General features: G+C 41.0%; 1 protein-coding gene across 1 annotated transcript in view; it reads left to right on the forward strand.

Moving 5' to 3' along the window:
* The window catches only part of SH3BGRL2 (SH3 domain binding glutamate rich protein like 2), a 69,442-nt gene that overhangs the window by 33,027 nt on the left and 17,444 nt on the right, over nt 1-18,971 (forward strand). The window contains exon 3 of the mRNA XM_081530871.1: nt 11,838-12,023. Coding sequence (XP_081386997.1) covers nt 11,838-12,023 — 186 coding nt within the window. The remainder of the gene's footprint in view (nt 1-11,837; nt 12,024-18,971) is intronic.

Below are 18,971 nucleotides of genomic sequence, written 5' to 3' on the forward strand. Positions count from 1 at the left end.
GATCTTTGAGGCACCCTACTTAATCCCGGGAAAGTTCCTGGGTCTTTGACTAGGGAAGGATCATCAGCCCATTCCTGCCTTTTTGGTTGGAAAGAGGAGTTGTCCTCAGGCCCCCTCCACTTCCTAGTTTAGTCCAGCCCCTTCTCTGTAGGTCTCATCAAGTTATAAGAAAATATGTCTTCTCTGTCCTTCCTCTGCCCGCCTTTGACTTTTTCCTCTTGAGAGACATAAAAGGCCCTAACCAGCCTTACATCTGCCTCAAGTCAAAAGAAAGAAATCTGTGTATTTGAAGTGCAGAGGAGGTGAAATGAAGAACTATTGCATCCAATTCCTAAAGCCTTTGAAAGTTCTCAAAAGTTACTTTGTATTTTTGCCAAAGGCCCTATCTAGGGTAAAGGAAGAAAAGTTAATGTGCTTGAATGAATGAAATAATTGAGCAATGCCTGTTACTGTTTGCATGCGTGTTAAGTTACTACAGTCCTGTCCCACTCTTTGCGACCCTGTGGACCATCACCCACCAGGCTCCCTGTCCATGGGATGTCTCAGGCAAAAATGCGGTTTAGCTCTTTTCTTAATCCTCCCAATAAACCTATGACAAAAGATACTGAGTTTATTTCACAGATATAAAAACTAGGGCTGAAAGGGAAGCTTAATAATACCAGCACTGGTAAGCTTAATAATACCAGCAAGTCTCCTCTACTGACAGGGCCAGGGTTAAAACCAGGACAGTCTAACTATACTTATTTTTCCTTTAGTTTTTCCTTGTCTTCCACCTGTGCCTTGTCTTTTTCCTTTTTTAATTTCTTCATTGAAGTATATTTGATTTACAGTGTTGTGTTAGTTTCAAGTGTATGGCAAAGTGATTCAGATGTGTATGAACATCTGACATGTGTAAGAACATAAGACATATGTTCTTTTTCAGACTCCTTTCCCTTATGTGTGTATGTATGTTAGTTGCTCAGTTGCGTCCAACTCTTTGTGACCCCATGGACTGTAGCCCACAGGCTCCTCTGTCCATGGAATTCTCCAGGAAAGGGTACTGGAATGGGTTGACATTCCCTTCTCCAGGGGATCTTCCCAACCCGGGGATCGAACCCAGGTCTCCTGCATTGCAGGCAGATTCTTTACTGTCTGAGCCACCAGAGAAGCCCCTTTTCCCATATAGATTATTACAAAATATTGAGTATTCCCTGTGCTGCTGCTGCTGCTGCTAAGTCACTTCAGTCGTGTCTGACTCTTAGCAACCCCACGGGCTGCAGCCTACCAGGCTCCTCCATCCATGGGATTTTCCAGGCAAGAGTCCTGGAGTGGGGTGCCATTGCCTTCTCCAGTTCCCTGTGCTATACAGTAGGTATTTGTTGCTTATGTATTTTACGTATAGTAGTGTGTCTATGTTCCTTCCAAATTCCTAGTTTATCTCCCTCCCTCTTCCCCTTTGGTAATCATGTTTGTTTTCTTTTTTTTTTTATTTTTTTTTATTTTTTTTTAATAAATTTATTTATTTTAGTTGGGGGCTAATTACTTTACAATATTGTAATAGTTTTTGCCATACATTGACATGAATCATGTTTGTTTTCTATGTCTGTGACTCTGTTTTGTAAGTGAGCTCATTTGTATCTTTTTTTTTTTTTTAAGATTCTGCATATAAGTATTATCATGAGATAATTGTTTCTTTCTGTCTGACTTACTTCACTCAGTATGACAATCTCTAGGTCCATCCATGTTGCTGCAGGTGGCATTATTTCATTCTTTGTGTGTGTGTGCTTTTTCTGTCAACTTGCTTTCCCACAATTGCTCTCATTAAATCTTAGTTAAAAAGCAAAAGCCAAAAAAAAGCCCTATCTTGTTCTAATTGATAATATCTTTATTTACTAGTAGACTCCCAAGGTCCCAGGATATAGCCTCGGCTGTGTTCAGCCTGGAATTCAAACATGACTAGACACGTCTGGAAGCGTATGGAAGAAATCTGGCAGGGGCTGCTTAATTATGTAAGTTAACTGGCAGCCTTCTGAGAGACCTAATTCTACACAAAGAGAGAGTGGAGGAGTGCAAGTTTACTTATAAGCCAGTGCCTCAGAATAGGGGTAAGTTTAAGTCAAGTGCGATGTCATTTATTTAGCCTGGCCTCTCATCCAAACCCTAAGGATTCCTGGAGTCAGGAGATTGCCAGTGGAAACCACCAGCTCTTCACTAGGATGTCTGCGAGTCATTGAGGGTTCATGCCATGTCAGTAGATACAGCAGCCCCAGCCCAGACACCTTCTCTCTAGGGGTGGGTCGTCAGGGCTTGAAAGCTTGAGATCTGGGTCCTGCGGGGCTCCCCAGAGTTGAAAGGGTAAAAGGTTTATTGTCTAAGTCCATCCAGGCTGCTATAAGAAAATTCCACAGACTGGGTGGCTCCTCAACAACAGAAGTTTCTCACTGTTCTGGAGGCTGGAAGTCTAAGAACAGGGTGTCAGCATGGTTGGGTGCTGGGGAAATCCCAATACCAGGAGCAGACTGTCTTCTTGGCTGTGTCCTCACATTTGGCCAGGGGCAGGAGAGCTCCCGGGCCTCCTTGATAAGAGCACTCCGCCCTCATCACTTGATTACCTCCTGTTAACCTCATCTTCCGATGCTGTCATCTTCGGGGTTTCCACGTACGAGTGTGGGGGTGACACCTTCAGGGCGCAGCACTTACCAGTGCAGTGGCCGAGAAGGCTGCTTTGAAACACGTGTGGGGAGCTCGCTTCAGAGTTCCGGGAGATGTGGGGGGAAAAGGGGTTGGGGGTTTAGAGGTGATGTCGATAGAATTCTATGGTAGCAGTTGGAAGCAGGGTCAGGGAAATACCAACATATTCGCTTAGTTTTCAGTTGCCATCAATTAGCAGGTATGTCAACAAACCTTTTTAAAAATGTTCACCTGAGCTCCAGATATGTTTCTAATGAGCAGTCATGTTTAAAAACAATTGGACTATATGATGACGTTTTACTTTTATCTAGTTTGTTTCACTTTTTCTACCTCATGTCCAGTGCTCGCATTTCATTTAGTTTATGTTTTACAATTTCTCCATCTCTTCATTTTTTTTTAATGTTCTTTCTCAAGCCTTTATCAACCCTAGTAGAAAAGCTTTTGTATACATATATATAAATAATATGTATAGTATATATATTTTTAAAAACTTAACGAATTTTTGCCTAACTAAAAAATTTATGAAATTTTGATTCACTTGTTTGACTTAATATGAATAGAATGCTAAATTTTTAATTAACTAGATAAGCGACAAGAAGCAAAGGTTTACTGTGTAGCACAGGGAACTACAGTCGATGTCTTGTAATAACCGATGATGGAAAATAATTTCAAAAATAATGTATGTGTACCTGTATAACTGAATCACCTAGCTGTGCACCTGAAGCATTGTAAGTCAACTATACTTCAATAAAATACAAATATATATATATATATATAAAGAAAAAATATATTCATTTATTTTTGGCTGCACTGGGTCTTTGTTGCTGTGCGTGGACTTTCTCTAGTTGCGTCAAGCGGGAGCTGCTCTCTCGCTTCGGTGTGCAGGCTTCTCATTGTGTTGACTCCTTTTGCCGTGGAGTGTGGCTCTAAATGTGCAGGCTTCAGTAGTTGCAACACGTGGGCTCAGTCGTTGCGGTGCCTGGACTTAGCTGCTCAGCAGCATATGCAATCTTCCTGGCCCAGGGATTGAACCTGTATCCCCTGCATTGCCAGGTGGATTCTTAACCACTGGACCAGCAGGGAAGAATCTATCTGCAATCTTATATAAAAAAAACAAACAAACAACCATTTGGGCGAAACAAAATACTATGATACATAATGCACTTTCAGTTTTTAAAATTAACTGACTGTAGCATTTTTTTAAACATAGAATCATATCGAACTTCCTGCTTCAAGGTCAGTGTCAATGTTAGGAGGGACGCCTTTTTCACATTCAGGGTCCAGAGATTCTTCTGAATTATTTAGGCTGTTTCCAGTTCCAAGTAGCATGGTAGACCTTTTTAAAGTCATTCAGCTTTAGCATTCATTGCAAAATATCCATGGAAAAAAAAAAGAAAAATATTGGTGTTTGATCTACATTCCGGTTTGGCTAAACTTCAATTCCATTTGTTCCTAAATTAAATTATCAATTCTGTGTGATCTCTTGAATGTCACCTGCAAAGCTATGATGTTCAGCACTGGGGCCATAACTCTTTAATCATCCACTCAGTTAATATTTTCTGAGCGCCTCCTGTGCACCAGGCCCTGTGCTTAAAGAGAGCCGACACCGTGGAGGGAGAAGTGAACATAAAAACAAACAGAGAAATAAAACTGTAATAAATGTAAATAATAAAACTTCAGCCGAGGAAGCTAGAGAGGGCTCTCCAAGGAGGGTGGTACCCGCGGTATCTCATCCTCATGATGAGTGAATCAGTGAAAGTCCTGGCTGCCCATTAACCACTTGCCGAGTGTCTCCTCTGTGCCAGATAACATTCTAGACCCAGGGATATGGCAGTGAGCACAACAGCAGGCAAAACACCCTGCCCTGGTAGAATTTGTATTCTGATAGGAAGAGGTGGACAAACACACGTGTAAAACGGACCAATACGTCAGATGCTACGTGCTATGGTGAAAAATAAAGCGTTGAAGGAAGAGTACGGGGTTGTGGGGTTGGTGGGGGCAAGGTGGTGCCTGGGGAAAATACAAAATCACGTGGTCAGGGAAGGCCTCACCGAGAAAGTGAGCTTTGAGCCGGAAATGAGGATCTGTGACCTAGAGCAGAGCTGGCAAACTTTTTCTGAAAAGGGCAGCTGGGATATACCGTAGGCTTTGGGAACCATGCGGTGCGCCTGCGTGCTCAGCCGTGTCTGACTCTTTGTGACGCTAGTGCACTAGTGGACTGTAGCCCACTAGGCACTTCTGTCCATGGGATTTTCCAGGCAGGAATACAGGAGAGCATTGCCATTTCCTTCTCCAGGGGGGATATTTCCAACCCAGGGATCGAACTCACATTTCCTGCATTGGCAGGCGGATTCTTTACCACCTAGCCACCTGGGAACAATACAACCTCTGTTTTATTGGCTCAATGATGCTAATTTTTCTAGGGTGGAAGCAGCCGTGGAGAGTATGTAAATGAATGGATGTAGTTGTCTTCCGATACAATTTTTTTTTTTTGGTCACACTGCAGGGCGTGTAGGATCTTAGCTTCCAACCAGGGATCAAACCTGCAGCCCCTGACGTGGAAATGTGGAGTTTTAACCATTGGACCCCCAGGAAGGTGCCTACAACTGTATTTATAGACACTGAAATTGGTATCTCATAGAATTTTCACATGTCATGAAATACTATTATTCTTGTGGGTATTTTTTCAACCACTTAAAAGATAAAGACTGTTTTTGTCTGTGGGCCATACACACACAGTCAGTGGGCTAGAATTAGTCTGAGGGCCTCCCTATGTTAGAGCCTGAGAGATGTAACAGTGTACTTTGCCCACCTGATACGAAGAGCCAACTCATTAGAAAAACCCTGCTTCTGGGAAAGGTTGAGGCAGGAGGAGAAGGGGACAACAGAGGATAAGATGGTCGGATGGCATTACCGACTCAATGAACACGCGTTTGAGCAAGCTCCAGGAGTTGGTGATGGACAGGGAAGCCTGGTGTACTGCAGTCCATGGGGTCACAAAGTGTCGGGCACAACTGAGTGGCTGAACAAAAACAACAACTTCCCTTTAATTGCTTTGGATGACATGTAATGGTGTTTGGTTAACAATAAGGTGAAATGCAACTTTCATGCTTCTGTAGATATCTTGCTATTTTAGGTCCAACAGCTTTGTTGTTGCTTTACGAAGAAAAGGAAAATTCATCCGTTCATCTAGTGACAGATACTCATTTCACTTATGTGAAATTTATGCCTTACAGCTGTTATTTCTAGACTCTGCTGTGCAATAGTAACTTTTATTTTCAACCCATCATACCACAGTATTGCCAAAGACATTTTATGTAGCAATTAAGAGTTTTACCAAATAGCATTGCATTGGGATGCAAGCTGTAGAAAAGTTGTTATAGAGTGGCTTAACTAATTATGGGTTTGTTTGTCTAATAGCGAAAAGGTTAGCTTGGGTTGCATAAAACTAGTGTGGCAGCTGTAAAATACCAAGGACTCAGGTTTCTGTTCTTCTGCTTGACCACCACCATTTTTGCATAAGGCATTGGTTTTCACATTTGCCAAATAGTTTCTGTACCTCCAGGCACCATGGGTGCATTTCTGCAAGAGAGAAAGAATTTGTTGTTGTTCAGTGACTAAGTCGTCCAACTCTTTGTGACCCCATGGACTGTAGCTCTACAGGCTCCTCGGTCCTCCAATATCTCCTGGGGCTTGCTCATATTCTTGTCCACTGAGTCCGTGATGCTATGTAACAATCTCATCCTCTGCCACGCCCTCTCCTTTTGCCTTCGGTCTTTCCCAGCATCAGGGTCTTTTCCAGTGAGTTAGTTCTTCGCATCAGGTGGCCAAAATATTGGAGCTTCTGCTTCAGCAACAGTCCTTCCAATGAATAGGTGCAAAATGGGCTTTGTCTTTTCATTCATTAAGTGGAGCCTTTCCAAGGAGCGGCTGCCTCACATCTCACTGGGCAGCACTGTGTTCTGTGATCGCCCCTAGCTACGGAGGAGTTTGAGTCAACAAGTTTTTGTAGCTGAGCACATTGCTTCCTTAAATAAAATCAGCCTTTGGTTATTAAGAAAGAATGGGAGATTAGCTGCTGGGTAAATAACTAGCATTGTCTGCCATGGCTTGTGTTTTTGTTGAAAAAACAAAACAGCTACAAGGCTAAATTGACATGGGGGTGAAGGAAGCGACAGACACCCCACAATTTACTTGTTCTCTTCCACAAGTTTCTCTCCCCAATTTCCTTTAATATTAATTGTAAGGTATGTTTTGTTCCAGGACAGTTGAAATAATTCTAAGCTCCTTGTCAAGGAAGTGATGGTGTATGTTATTGTTATCTGAACCCTGGGTTTATGCCAATATGTGCAGTGCCCTTGATGGCTTCCTCTTGCCTTGTGGGAACAGCCTTTCCATTACCTGGTACCCCAGCCTCTCCCGAGGCCTGTCCATCCCTGCTGCTCATCCCTGGCCTCACAGTGTTCCCACCACGTTCACCTGATAAATCTCAAAATCAGCCCTAGAGCCGTGACTCATCTTCCTTCCTGAGGCTAATGTTGTAGCAAACATCCCCTTGAAACTTCCTTCTCTGGGGTAAATCTCTCCCTTTTGTTTATTTGGTTGATTTGCTATCATATCAATTTTCTGTGACCTTAGTTCTTTTTTATTTTTAAAAATTTTGCTCTCTCTAAATTTCAACAAGAGTAAAAAAATAGATTTCGATTCACCTTGTCTCAAAAAAATGAACTTTTTAAAAACTGATAGTGCATTCTAAAAGATTTTTTTTATGTGATGTCAAATAGCAAACTCAACAATAATAATTGTAAACATTAGACATTATGTGCCGGGCAGTATTGTAAGCTACACATAATTTAAATGTAACCCTTACAGTGATCCAATGAGGTAGGTAATACTATTGTTCCCATTTTAAAGATGGAAAAACCGAGCATAGAGGGGTAACTTGGCTCAAACTCACCCAGTAAATAAACGAAGAAACCAGGATTTAGAGCTCTCTTTTTTTTCCCCTCCTTTTTCTTATACGTATAAAGAGTCAAGGAAGCCAGCAAGCAACAAAATGCCCAGATGCCAGCTTCACACCCTGTTAGGAAGCGTGATTTACATAAAATGCCCCAGTTCTCTATGGACGTGGACTACCATCTCCCTCCAGGTTGTTTTCTATGGGATGTTCTTTTTCTCTTAAATTAATTTCTTGTATTTAATCTTGTGAATATAGACGCATTTACATTTTTCAAAAAAGTGGACATACATAGAGTGCTAACTCTTGCCCTCACTGTGTCCCCCTCCATGCCCCGCCCCCAGGCCACCACTTTTGTTAGTTTCTTATACAACCTTCAGCCATTTTTCTAAGAAATGAAAATACAGGTAAATATAGATATGTTCCTATTTTTTTCTCTTTTTTAAAAAAGTGCTTAGTGTACACACAAATCTGCTTTATTTTTTTCACTTATAAATCTTGGGAACCTTTTCATGGCAGTGTCAAGAGTACATACAGAATTTCTCCTTTTTTCTCTTTTTATTGATTAAAAAAATTGTTTAGAAAGTATCTAGGTGTTTTATTTTATTTTTTGGTGGCACCATATGGCATGCAGGATCTTAATTCCCTAACCAGGGGTAGAACCCAAGCCCCCTGCATTGGGAGCATGGAGTCTTAACCACTAGACCACCAGGGAAGTCCCTCCTTATTTCTTTCTAAGAAGCATAGTGTTAAAGTGGCCTCTTTGCACATAAACCTGGTCACGCCTCTCCTGATTTTCTCTTAAAATACAGATATAATTGCATTTAGCTCCTGATGCTACCATCCATCAGCCGTTGCCAGTGTGAGTGATGACCTGTCCTTTGCTTCCTGAAAGTTGATAGGGTGTAATGATGCATCTGAATTTTCTTCTTAGAGTAATGACCGTTTTTCCACCAGTTTTATTAAGGTGTAATTGACATACCACACTGTATAAGCTTAAGGTGTATAGCATAATGGTTTGATGTATGTATACACTGTAAGTTAATCACCACAATAAGTTTAGTTAACATCCATCACCCCATGCCATCTGAATTTTAATATTCTACAATACAGCTTGCAGATCCTGGTTTAAGGAAGAGGGATGTTGAGACATGGACACTCCTAGACATTGCTAATGTAAATTGAGAAATGTAAATTAGGAATGCAAATTGAGGTGGCCATGTTGAAAGACATTTTTAACCTGAGTCCTTCAGGAGTCTGAAAAATGTCTTTGCCCTTTTACCTGGCTTTCATTCACAGGGCTTTGTCCTAAAATAGTATTGAGGTGGTGGTGGCTTAGTTGCTAAGTTGTGTCTGACTCTTGTGATCCCATGGACTGTAGCCCGCCAGGCTTCTCTGTCCATGGGATTCTCCAGGTGAGAATACTGCAGTGCGTTGCCATTTCCTTCTCCAGAGGATCTTCCCGACCCAGGAATTGAACCCTGGTCTCCCGCGTTGCTGGCATATTGTTGACCAACTAAACTATGAGGGAAGCAAAATAGTATTGAGAGATACCATCAAAGATTTACAAGGACTTCCCTGGTGGTCCAGCGGTTAAGAATCCTTCCAATCCAAGGGATGGGGGTTCAAGCCCACGTCGGGGAACTAAGATCCCACAGGCTTCAGGGCAACCAGGCTTATGAGCCACAACTAGAGAGCTGCAACTAAGTCCTAACACAGCCAAAAATAATTAAAATATTTTTAAAAGATTTATAAAGATGTTCACGTGATATGATTTCTAGTGGTGAAACTTAGAAGGGTGCTGAGTATTAAGCAATAGAGTAATAGCTTTAACTATACATCTACATGATGAAATTGCCAGGAAGATATTAAAATTTGTGCTTTTGAAAAAAGTTTTAAATGACGGGGCAGTGCTCATGATTTATTTTTGAATGAAATGGGCGGGTGCAGCTATTTTTACTGAGTGTGATTGTGTGAAAGAAAAGACCAGGTGGGCTGTAGGGGATTATAGTCCAGCAGTAAATACTGTGTGTGTGTGTGTGTGTGTGTGTGTTTCTATGTTTAGGGTCAGGAGGCTGGGGAGTAAAGAAGTTGTGTATATGTCTTGATATATCCTCATACTGAAAATATTTGACCCTTTACCCACATTTTGGGGTAGTGGTGGATGTTACATGTCTATACCTTACATGTGACAAGTGAAAGTGTTAGTCGCTCCATTGTGTCCGACTCTTTCTGTCCATGGAATTCTCCAGGCAAGAATACTGGAGTGAGTAGCCATTCCCTTCTCCAGGGGGACCTTCCCAACCCAGGGATCAAACCCAGGTCTTCTGCATTGCAAGCAGTTTCTTTACCATCTGAGCCACCAGGGAAGCCCATACCTTATATATGGAAAACCAAGATAAGTTTCACTTTTGATCACACTCATGAGTGATTGAGATGTGCTGGGTACGTAGAGCTCCAAACAGGGACATTAAATCCATACCCTTTTCTCTGTTTAAATTTTGGCAGTGGCTGTTGGATAGTAGAATTGTAGGTAACTTTTTGTTTGTTCTACAAAGATCAGTGGGGATCCACTGAACAAGGATTTTAGGACAGTGACATGATTGTCTTGAGAAGGACACCCACTAGGACTTTGATCAAGATAGGTGAAAACTTTAAACCTCAGGGATGATGAACTCTACCTGGTAGGGTTGTAAGGGAAAATTAAGTAGGATGGCTGATAATGTTTTGCACATTGGAGTTACAAAATAACAAATATTCTGAAATAGTATGAGTGAGGAGGAAAAGTTAACTTTTTCAGACTTGAGAAATGGCCTAATTCAAGAAATTGAGACAATGGCATTTTCAACTTATATTTACAACCACATGGCAATTCTCTCCTTTTATAATGTTGAGCTTAAAGATGTCATATTTTGCCAGCCTTTTATTTCTGTCGGTACTAATTATGCCATCTCCTTATTCATTCATAGACTTGAACCCAGTGATCTGGGTTTCCGTATATAAGGTACAGGCTTCCCAATGCCTCTGTCCTCATGGCATTGAACAGACTTCCACCTCAGAGAAACGTGTCACCGAAGCTTTGGGGGAGGAGTTGGACTGGGCGGGGAGCTGGGAGGGATTGGTTGAGGCTATCGGTATGTGAAGGTTTGCTCTTCAGGATTTTATTTTCTGTGTCGAGAGGTCTTTCCAGCTGGTTCACTTCTCAAGATGTTTCTTTTTCCTTTGGCCATTATAACATTTACTTCACCTCTTAAGGTGTTTTTGTTTTTTTTTTAATGGCTGCATCTCGGCTTTGCAGGATCTTAGTTCCCCAACCAGGGATCAAACCTGCATTGTCGGCAGTGAGAACACGGAGTCCTAACCACTGGACTGCTCGGGAATTCCCTTGTTTGTTTTTTATGCATATTTCCCAGAATCATTTAGAAAAAGCATGCCTGTTTGCTCATGTTTTATACGCTGTGTTGAAGATACTGAATATTGTCACCCCATCTTAATTTGTTAATACATACCTTAAACGACAAAGACCTGTAACAGTTGGAAAAGCTGCAGAGGAGTTTGCAGCTCTTCAAGAGCGCCCCTGACCCCTAGTGACTGGAAGGAAACACAGAGATCAGAGAAAGAAGGGCTAAGAACGGGAGTTCAGAGGACAGTGGTGCTTGCTGTTTACTCTCACCTCAGAAGTGGAGAACGTTTTCCTCTTGTGAGTTGATGAAAGGATGCTTTCATGACAGTGGCTTCAGCTGTGGAATATCTGGAAGAGGCTGCTGAGGCGAATAAAAATGTTGCCACTCCCAGGAATCAATGAAGTGTCAACATCTCAGATGGGCTGTATGTGGTTTTCAAATGGCTGGGGGCACAGGGGAGTCTCTGTGACTGTACATGTCAACTTCGAGGGGTGGGAGGGGAAGTGGCTGTGGCTCCCAGAAAGCTAAGTGAATCTCCCACCTCAGACCCAGTCTGTGCCTCCCAGACTATCTGAGACGTGCCCCAGAATTCTGTGCAGAAATCACTGTGTCACGACTTGCTTAGCCATCCGCTTGATAACCAGGGAGTGGGTGGTGTGTGGGGTCTGCAAAAATCACCTCTTTTTTGGGGGGCAGGTGGCTCAGTGGCCTTTGACAATGAGCAGTCAAATCTAGTTCACATGGGAAACTTGTATATATGGTTTCAGAGGAGCATTTCTGCTTATGTATTTGTCTTCTCTCTGCAGATAAAGAAGAAACAGCAGGATGTGGTTAGATTTCTGGAAGCCAACAAGATAGAGTTTGAGGAGGTGGACATCACAATGTCAGAAGAGCAGAGGCAATGGATGTATAAGAACATCTCCCCGGAGAAGAAGCCTGCTCAGGGCAACCCTCTGCCACCTCAGATATTTAATGATGACCAATACTGTGGAGTAAGTAGCTAGGTTGTTACCACATCATTTTCTTTGCCTGGGGTGCAATTGGGGTTTTTCAGTGCAGACTGTGACCTCCTCACCTAGTACCTGTTTAGGTCCACAAATCTAGCAGAGAGGGAAGTTAAGTGGGCGTGTGAGTCCAAGGTCACAGACTATGTCTTCCAGTTTGCTTTGAGACAAGGGGATGGGAAGAGAAGCTGTGTATACTCATGTTTATTGTGTTCTACATTTTAAAGCATATTTTTTGATTCATACATTTTGGGGGACAGATGGAAAGGGTAATTATTCTTAAATACTTATTTCTCTAAAACTGCTAATACCTGATTATAAGTCAGCGTTTGCTTTTTGATGGTCATGAGCCAGATGGATCATTAGAGGTGGTGGTGGTTTAGTCGCTAAGTCATGTCTGACTCTTGTGACCCCATGGACTATAGCCTGCCAGGTTCTTCTCGGTCATTATGAACAGCTAAAATATATCAGATGCCTTCTTGCTGTATGTGGCATTGAGAAAATGAAGGCATTTTCAACTAATTATCTATTTTCCTTCTCATTCCTTAGGTTAAAATTTTTTTTTGAGAAATTTCTCTAATGAGTAGTTAGGATTTGCCTTCTGCCAGACCTCTAAGTATGTAAGTCAGTGTTTATTTTGAGACCTGCATTGCAGTTCTTTAAGGATGGCCTGGAGCGGGGGAGGGGCTACAGTGTGGAGGTACTTAAGGTGAAATAAAGAACTGGGTTGTCATTAGAATGGAGAAATGAGATAAGAGTGCTTTTGGTGGCTCGAAAGGAAATGGGTCTCCATGAACATGAGAGAGAATGAGATGTTGAAACATCAAGCCATAAAGATTGTGCCCAGCATCTTTACATGTCATGAAGAGAAAATTGAACCTGGTACTAGACACCGATTTGAGTTCTAGTACCGCTTTGTGTTGGCTTGACACCTTTGGAAAGTCCCTTATCTCTTTATACCTCAATTTTCTCATCTTTACACAAAGGATGGTGATATCTATCTTACTTCCCAGGATATTTGTGACTGTTTCTAAAGTACTCCTAAAATTCTATACCCAGCCAAATTACCACTCAATTACAAGACCAGAATAAAGGCATTTTCACAGCTGCAGAATCTGAGGAATAGAATCTGAGAAACAGAATCCAGCAAAACCACTGGATTTTTGTTTTAAGTTTTCTTGCACTGTCTAACTAATAGCTTTCTTTTATTTTTTAATATTTGCTTATTCATTTGGCTGCACTGGGTCTTAGTTGCCGCATGCAGGATCTTCTGTCTTCATTGTGGTTGTGTGGCATGTGGAAACTCTTAGTTGTGGCATGGATGTAGGATCTAGTTCCCTGACCAAGGATCAAACCTGGGAGTATGAGTCTTAGCCACTGCACTACCAGGGAAGTCCCTAGCAGCTTTATTTTGAATTGTACAGTTTACACAAATTTTCAACTATTATCTCATTTTGGCCTGCAGGCATGAAAGTATTGATACATTTTCTAGACTCTGTAATCATGAGTGGGATACACCCTTGGTTACCATATACTTTCCCTAATAAAATATGTGATCATGACACCAAAAAGTCCACAGAAATAGTAACCTTTATTCTTATATAATAATGCAGCTTATTTCTTGTTGATGCTGCCTCTTCAGACACTGAAGTGTGACCATCCTCTGCTCTGGACTTGTCTCTCCATTTCTCTACCCACTTGCTGCTTATGTGGTTCAGGACTATTGGTGTCTCCTAGTTTTATTTTAAAAGTGGAATTGTTTTTAATCCTTGTTGTTTCATAGCTCTATTAAGAGGAAGGAGGTAGAGACATCTTTGCTTTGTCACCATAAAAGCCAGAGTATACAGGGCCCTTTTGAGTAGAGGAATGTGTTTAAAGAATAAAAAGGAACGTGATGTGGAATAAAGTTAATTCCTTTTCTTTATCTTCACTTCTTTATGACTTTCTAAATCTCTGTATATCTTTGCCCTATGGAGTCTATGGAATTTTTTCAGGTAGGCTGGCAGCTGGCTAGAGGCTTCCATATTTATCAACTGTGCCAGATAAATGGCATCTTCTCTGCTTGAGCACAGTCCCACAATGCTGGTGACAGCAGTGTTGTGTGTGCATTGTGTCTTTATAGTCTGTTCTGGCAGCAGTTTTGAAGACAGTGTCTGCTTTTATCAAGGTCCAATAAATTCGACTTTGACAAAAACAAAAGAATTAGAGGGCAGTGAACCATGGCTTCATTCAAACCACCTGTTCCTGTACACCTTCCTTTGCCTAGTGACAGTTTATGAGTGGTCTTATCTGGTTGGATAACCTGTGGAAACCTGCCGTATTGCAAATGACAGGACCCAGTAAGCATGAAGATTTCTTGTTTCCTGAATTGGCTGGAAATTTTACTACTTTTGTTTTAAACTGGATGAGCTAGGCGTGTGAGATGTTCATAGCTGCTAAGCTATTTGCTAACCAGTGTGGACAATTGCCCTCTCTCTGCTTTAGCTTTTGAAAATCCTGCCTTTAGCATTTGAAATTTTCCACCAGATGAATGCAGCCTGGCATGGCTTCTTCCCACCCTAGATTCGGACATCAAGGAAATGATGCAGAAATAGCATCAGTTGGAGGTGGCTCAGTGAGTATCAGGGAGTGATGGGGCCAGGTATAGCCTGGTGGCTGGACACTAAGTTTGGCGCCTTAAGGAAGCTGATCCTGGAGTGTGGCCTGGATGTGTTGTTGGCTTCCTAGACATGGAAATTCCTCTTGTTTTCTAAACTGGATCTCTAGCCCTCATGGATTCTGTGAGTTCCCACCATACCTTTATATATTTCTTTCAAGTTGCCAGTGTCTATTTCAGTTGTTTGTGGGCAAGAGCACTTATTAACGCAGACTGGTTGCTCTTGCTATTTTCCTGGAATGTCCTACCATGAGCAAGATTCTTCTCTGGAAATGAAGTCCTAAAGGTCAACATCCCAACATGTAAGTTTTTCTCCTTTTAGAAAGCTCAGATCCTCATGTTCAAAGTTTAAACTCTGTTCTCTGTCTGTGGAACTGGCATGTGTGGAATGCACCAGAAATGAAAATGCACACATCTGCACAAAATGAAAACATTTCCTCCCATTTCTTTTCTCCCTCCCTATTCAGAAGGAAAAGAAAAAAAAGAAAGATTTAGATTTCTTTATATATTCTTTTTGTTAAAAATATTTATCATTAAATTTACTTTTTTTTTAGTTGCACCACTCGGCATGTGGGATTTTAGTTCCCCAACCAGGGACTGAAGCTGTGCCTCCTGCAGTGGATGCACAGTCTTACCCACTGGACCATCAGGAAGGCCCCCAAATTTACTGTCTTAACCACTTTTAAGTGTACAATTGAGTAATGTATATTCACAATGCTGTAAAATAGGTCCCCAGGGTTTTTCATCTGGCAGAACTGAGATTCTTATACCCATTAAATACACCTGTTTGTCCTCTCCCCCAGCCCCTGATAACCATCATTCTACTTTCTATATCTATTGCATTTGGCTACCTTAGAGACCTCCTAGAAGTGAAATTGTACAGTCTTTGTCCTTTGTGCTATGTCAAAGGACATAGCACAGTGTCCTCAAGGTTCATTCATCATGTATGTCTTCATCCATTAAGACTGCTGTAACAAAATACAACAGACTGGGTAGCTTACAAACAATAGAAATTTATTTCTCAGAGTTTTCGAGGCTGGAAGATCAGGGTTACACTAGGGTTGGTTTCTGGTGAAGGCCCTCTTGTGGGTTGCACATTGCCAGCTTACTGTAGTATCCTCTTGTAGTGAAGGGGTTATGGAGCTGTAATCTCATCCAAGAGGGCTCTGCAGACCTAATCACCTCCCAGAGACCTCTGGGCATTAGCATTGCAATGTATGAATTTTGAAAGGCTTCTATTGTATGTGTATATCACAATTTGTTTTTCTACTCATCCATGATGAACATTGGGTTGCTTCTACTTCTTGGCTGTTGTGAATAGTGCTGCTATGAACATGGGTTTGCAATATCTCTTCAAGGTACTGTTTTCAGTATTTGGGATACATATGTGAAGGTGGAATTGCTGCATATCATATGCTAATTCTGTTTTTAATTTTTTGAGGAATGGCCAAACTGTTTTTCACGGTGGTTGAACCATTTTATAACCCCACCAGTAGTGCACAAAGGTTCTAACTTCTCCACATCTCCACCAACACTTGCTACAACACTTGTTATTTTCTGTTCTTTGGGTTTTTTTTTTTTTTTTGAGAGTAGCCATCCTAATGGGTGTAAGGGGATATCTCATTGTGCTTTTGATTTGCATTTCTTTGATGATTAGTGATGTTGAACATCTCCTATACTTTGTTTTCTGTTTGTATATTGTCTTTGGAGAGATGTCTACTCAAGTCCTTTGCCCAGTTTTTAATTGGGTTATTTGACTTTTTGTCACTGAGTGTAAGATTTCTTTGTATATTCTGAATATTAACGTCCTATCAGATACGTAATTCACAAATATTTTCTCCCATTCTTAGGTTGCCTTTCACTTTTCTTAATTGTATCTTTTGATGAACAGACTTTATAAGTTTGATATTGACCCATTTGTCTGTTTTTGTTTTTGTTGCCTCGGCTTTTGGAGTCATACTCAGGAAATCATTACTTGCCAAATGCAATGTTAAGAAGCTTTTTCCCTATGTTTTCTTTTAGGAATTTTGTAGTTTGGGGGTCTTATGTTTAGGTCTGTAATTCTTTTTTTTTTTCACTGATTTTTTTATATGATATAAGATAAGGGTCCAACTTCATTCTTTTGCATGTCGTTATCTAGTTTTCTTATTACCATTTGTTGATGACACCGTGCTTTTCCCATTGAGTGATCTTGGCACTTTTGTCCAAGATTATTTGACTGTATATATGAGGGCTTATTTATTTATTTATATTTTGAACTCTATTCTGTTTCACTGGTCTATATGCCTGTCTTTGTGCAAGTACCACACTGTTTTGATTACTGTAACTTTGTAATATGTCTTGAAATTTGGATGTGTGATTTCTTTAACTTTGTCTTTCTTCAAACTTGTTTTGGCTTGAGGTTCTATATGAATTTTAGAATTTTTTCTTATTTCTGCAAAAAAAATGCCATTAGAATTTTGATATGGAATATGTTGAATATTTAGATTGCTTTGGGCAGCATTGACATCTTGACAGTATTAAGTCTTTCAATCTATTCACATGGGATTCTTTTCATTTTACGTGTCTCTGCTCATTTCTTTAAGCAATGTTTTGTAGTTTTTAGTGTTCAAGTCTTTTACCTCTTGGTTAGGTTTATTTCTAAGTGTTGGTTTTTTTTTTGTTTTTGGTGCTATTATAAATAGAATTATTTTCTTAACTTCCTTTTCCAGTTATTGATTATTGGTGTGTAGAGACACAAGTGAATTTTATGTGTTGGTTTTTTTTTTTTGGTTCTGCAACTTTGCTAAATAAGTTTAGTCATTCTTTCATTTTATTAAAAAGTTGGGAGTTTGAAATGGGAATGCAGCCAAATTTTATTTTACTGAATTTTATTTGACTGCAGTCATGAATCACTGCAGATGGTGATTGCAGCCATGAAATTAAAAGATGCTTACTCCTTGGAAGGAAAGTTATGATCAACCTAGATAGCATATTAAAAAGCAGAGACATTGCTTTGTCAACAAAGGTCTGTCTAGTCAAGGCTATGGTTTTTCCAGTGGTCATGTATGGATGTGAGAGTTGGACTATAAAGAAAGCTGAGTGCAGAAGAATTGATGCTTTTGAACTGTGGTGTTGGAGACGACTTCTGAGAGTCCCTTGGACTGCAAGGAGATCCAACCAGTCCATCCTAAAGGAGATCAGTCCTGGGTGTTCATTGGAAGGACTGATGTTGAAGCTGAAACTCCAATACTTTGGCCACCTGATGCAAAGAACTGACTCATTTTAAAAGACCTCGATGCTGGAAAAGATTGAAGGCAGGAGGAGAAGGGGACAACAGAGGATGAGATGGTTGGATGGCGTCACCGACTCAATGGACATGAGTTTGGGTCAACTCCAGGAGTTGGTGATGGACAGGGAGGCCTGGCGTGCTGCAGTCTATGGGGTCGCAGAGTCAGACATGACTGAGCGACTGAACTGAACTGAACTGGCGTCTGCAGGGGAGTGTTTCCAGGACCGTGAATGAGCATACTGTATCTACCATTTTGTGCCCTGCTTTGTTTCTCCAACAAAAATAGCTTCCATGTCATTGCAAACTTAATTTTTTAGATGTTGCATATTATTTCCTTGGATGGATTATTAGAGGGCTTCATTGGTGGCTCAGACGATAAAGAATCTGCCTATAATGCAAGAGACCCAGGTTTGATCCCTGGGTTGGGAAGATTATTAGAAAGATTATTAGAACTTAGTTAATCATCACCTGTCCTCCCACCTGCCGTGGCCTATTTAGTTTGTTTCCAGCCACTTGAAACAACAGTTTGTAACTGGCAGACCATTCTAATCTCCTAGCTCATGGGCCCCTCCATGACCCACTCACATTTCCCTGTGCTTCCTAGAGTTCAGTCAGGGTCTCACTGGAGAAACATAGAATTAGCTTTTCAAGTTTCCTTCAGGAAAATTAAGCGTATTGTCTGGCAGAATGGCGTAGAACATAGGGTTGGAGAGTGATGGAGAGCAGCTTGGCCCCTGTTGAATTCCAATTGTCTGCAGTAATTATGAGTTAATAGAATTTTTGTTAGAGTCAATAAGAAAAATAAAAAGGAAAGTTAAAGTCCAGTTTTCATCATCCACAAGAGATGGGGTCTGTCTCTATAAAGTATGGATGTTGTTTATATAGGTTCAGGGCTACAACATCCATGGATGTTATTTATCTAGATTCTAGGCAAAGCCCTGAAAGTCATCCCATACCCCTTTTCCTCATCTCCATATGCCTTTGATGAACAAGTCCTGTGATTTTTACC

This window comes from Giraffa tippelskirchi, chromosome 9 (genome assembly GCF_054371585.1).
Source record: "Giraffa tippelskirchi isolate mGirTip1 chromosome 9, T2T-mGirTip1v1.2.pri, whole genome shotgun sequence".
NCBI lineage: Eukaryota > Metazoa > Chordata > Mammalia > Artiodactyla > Giraffidae > Giraffa > Giraffa tippelskirchi.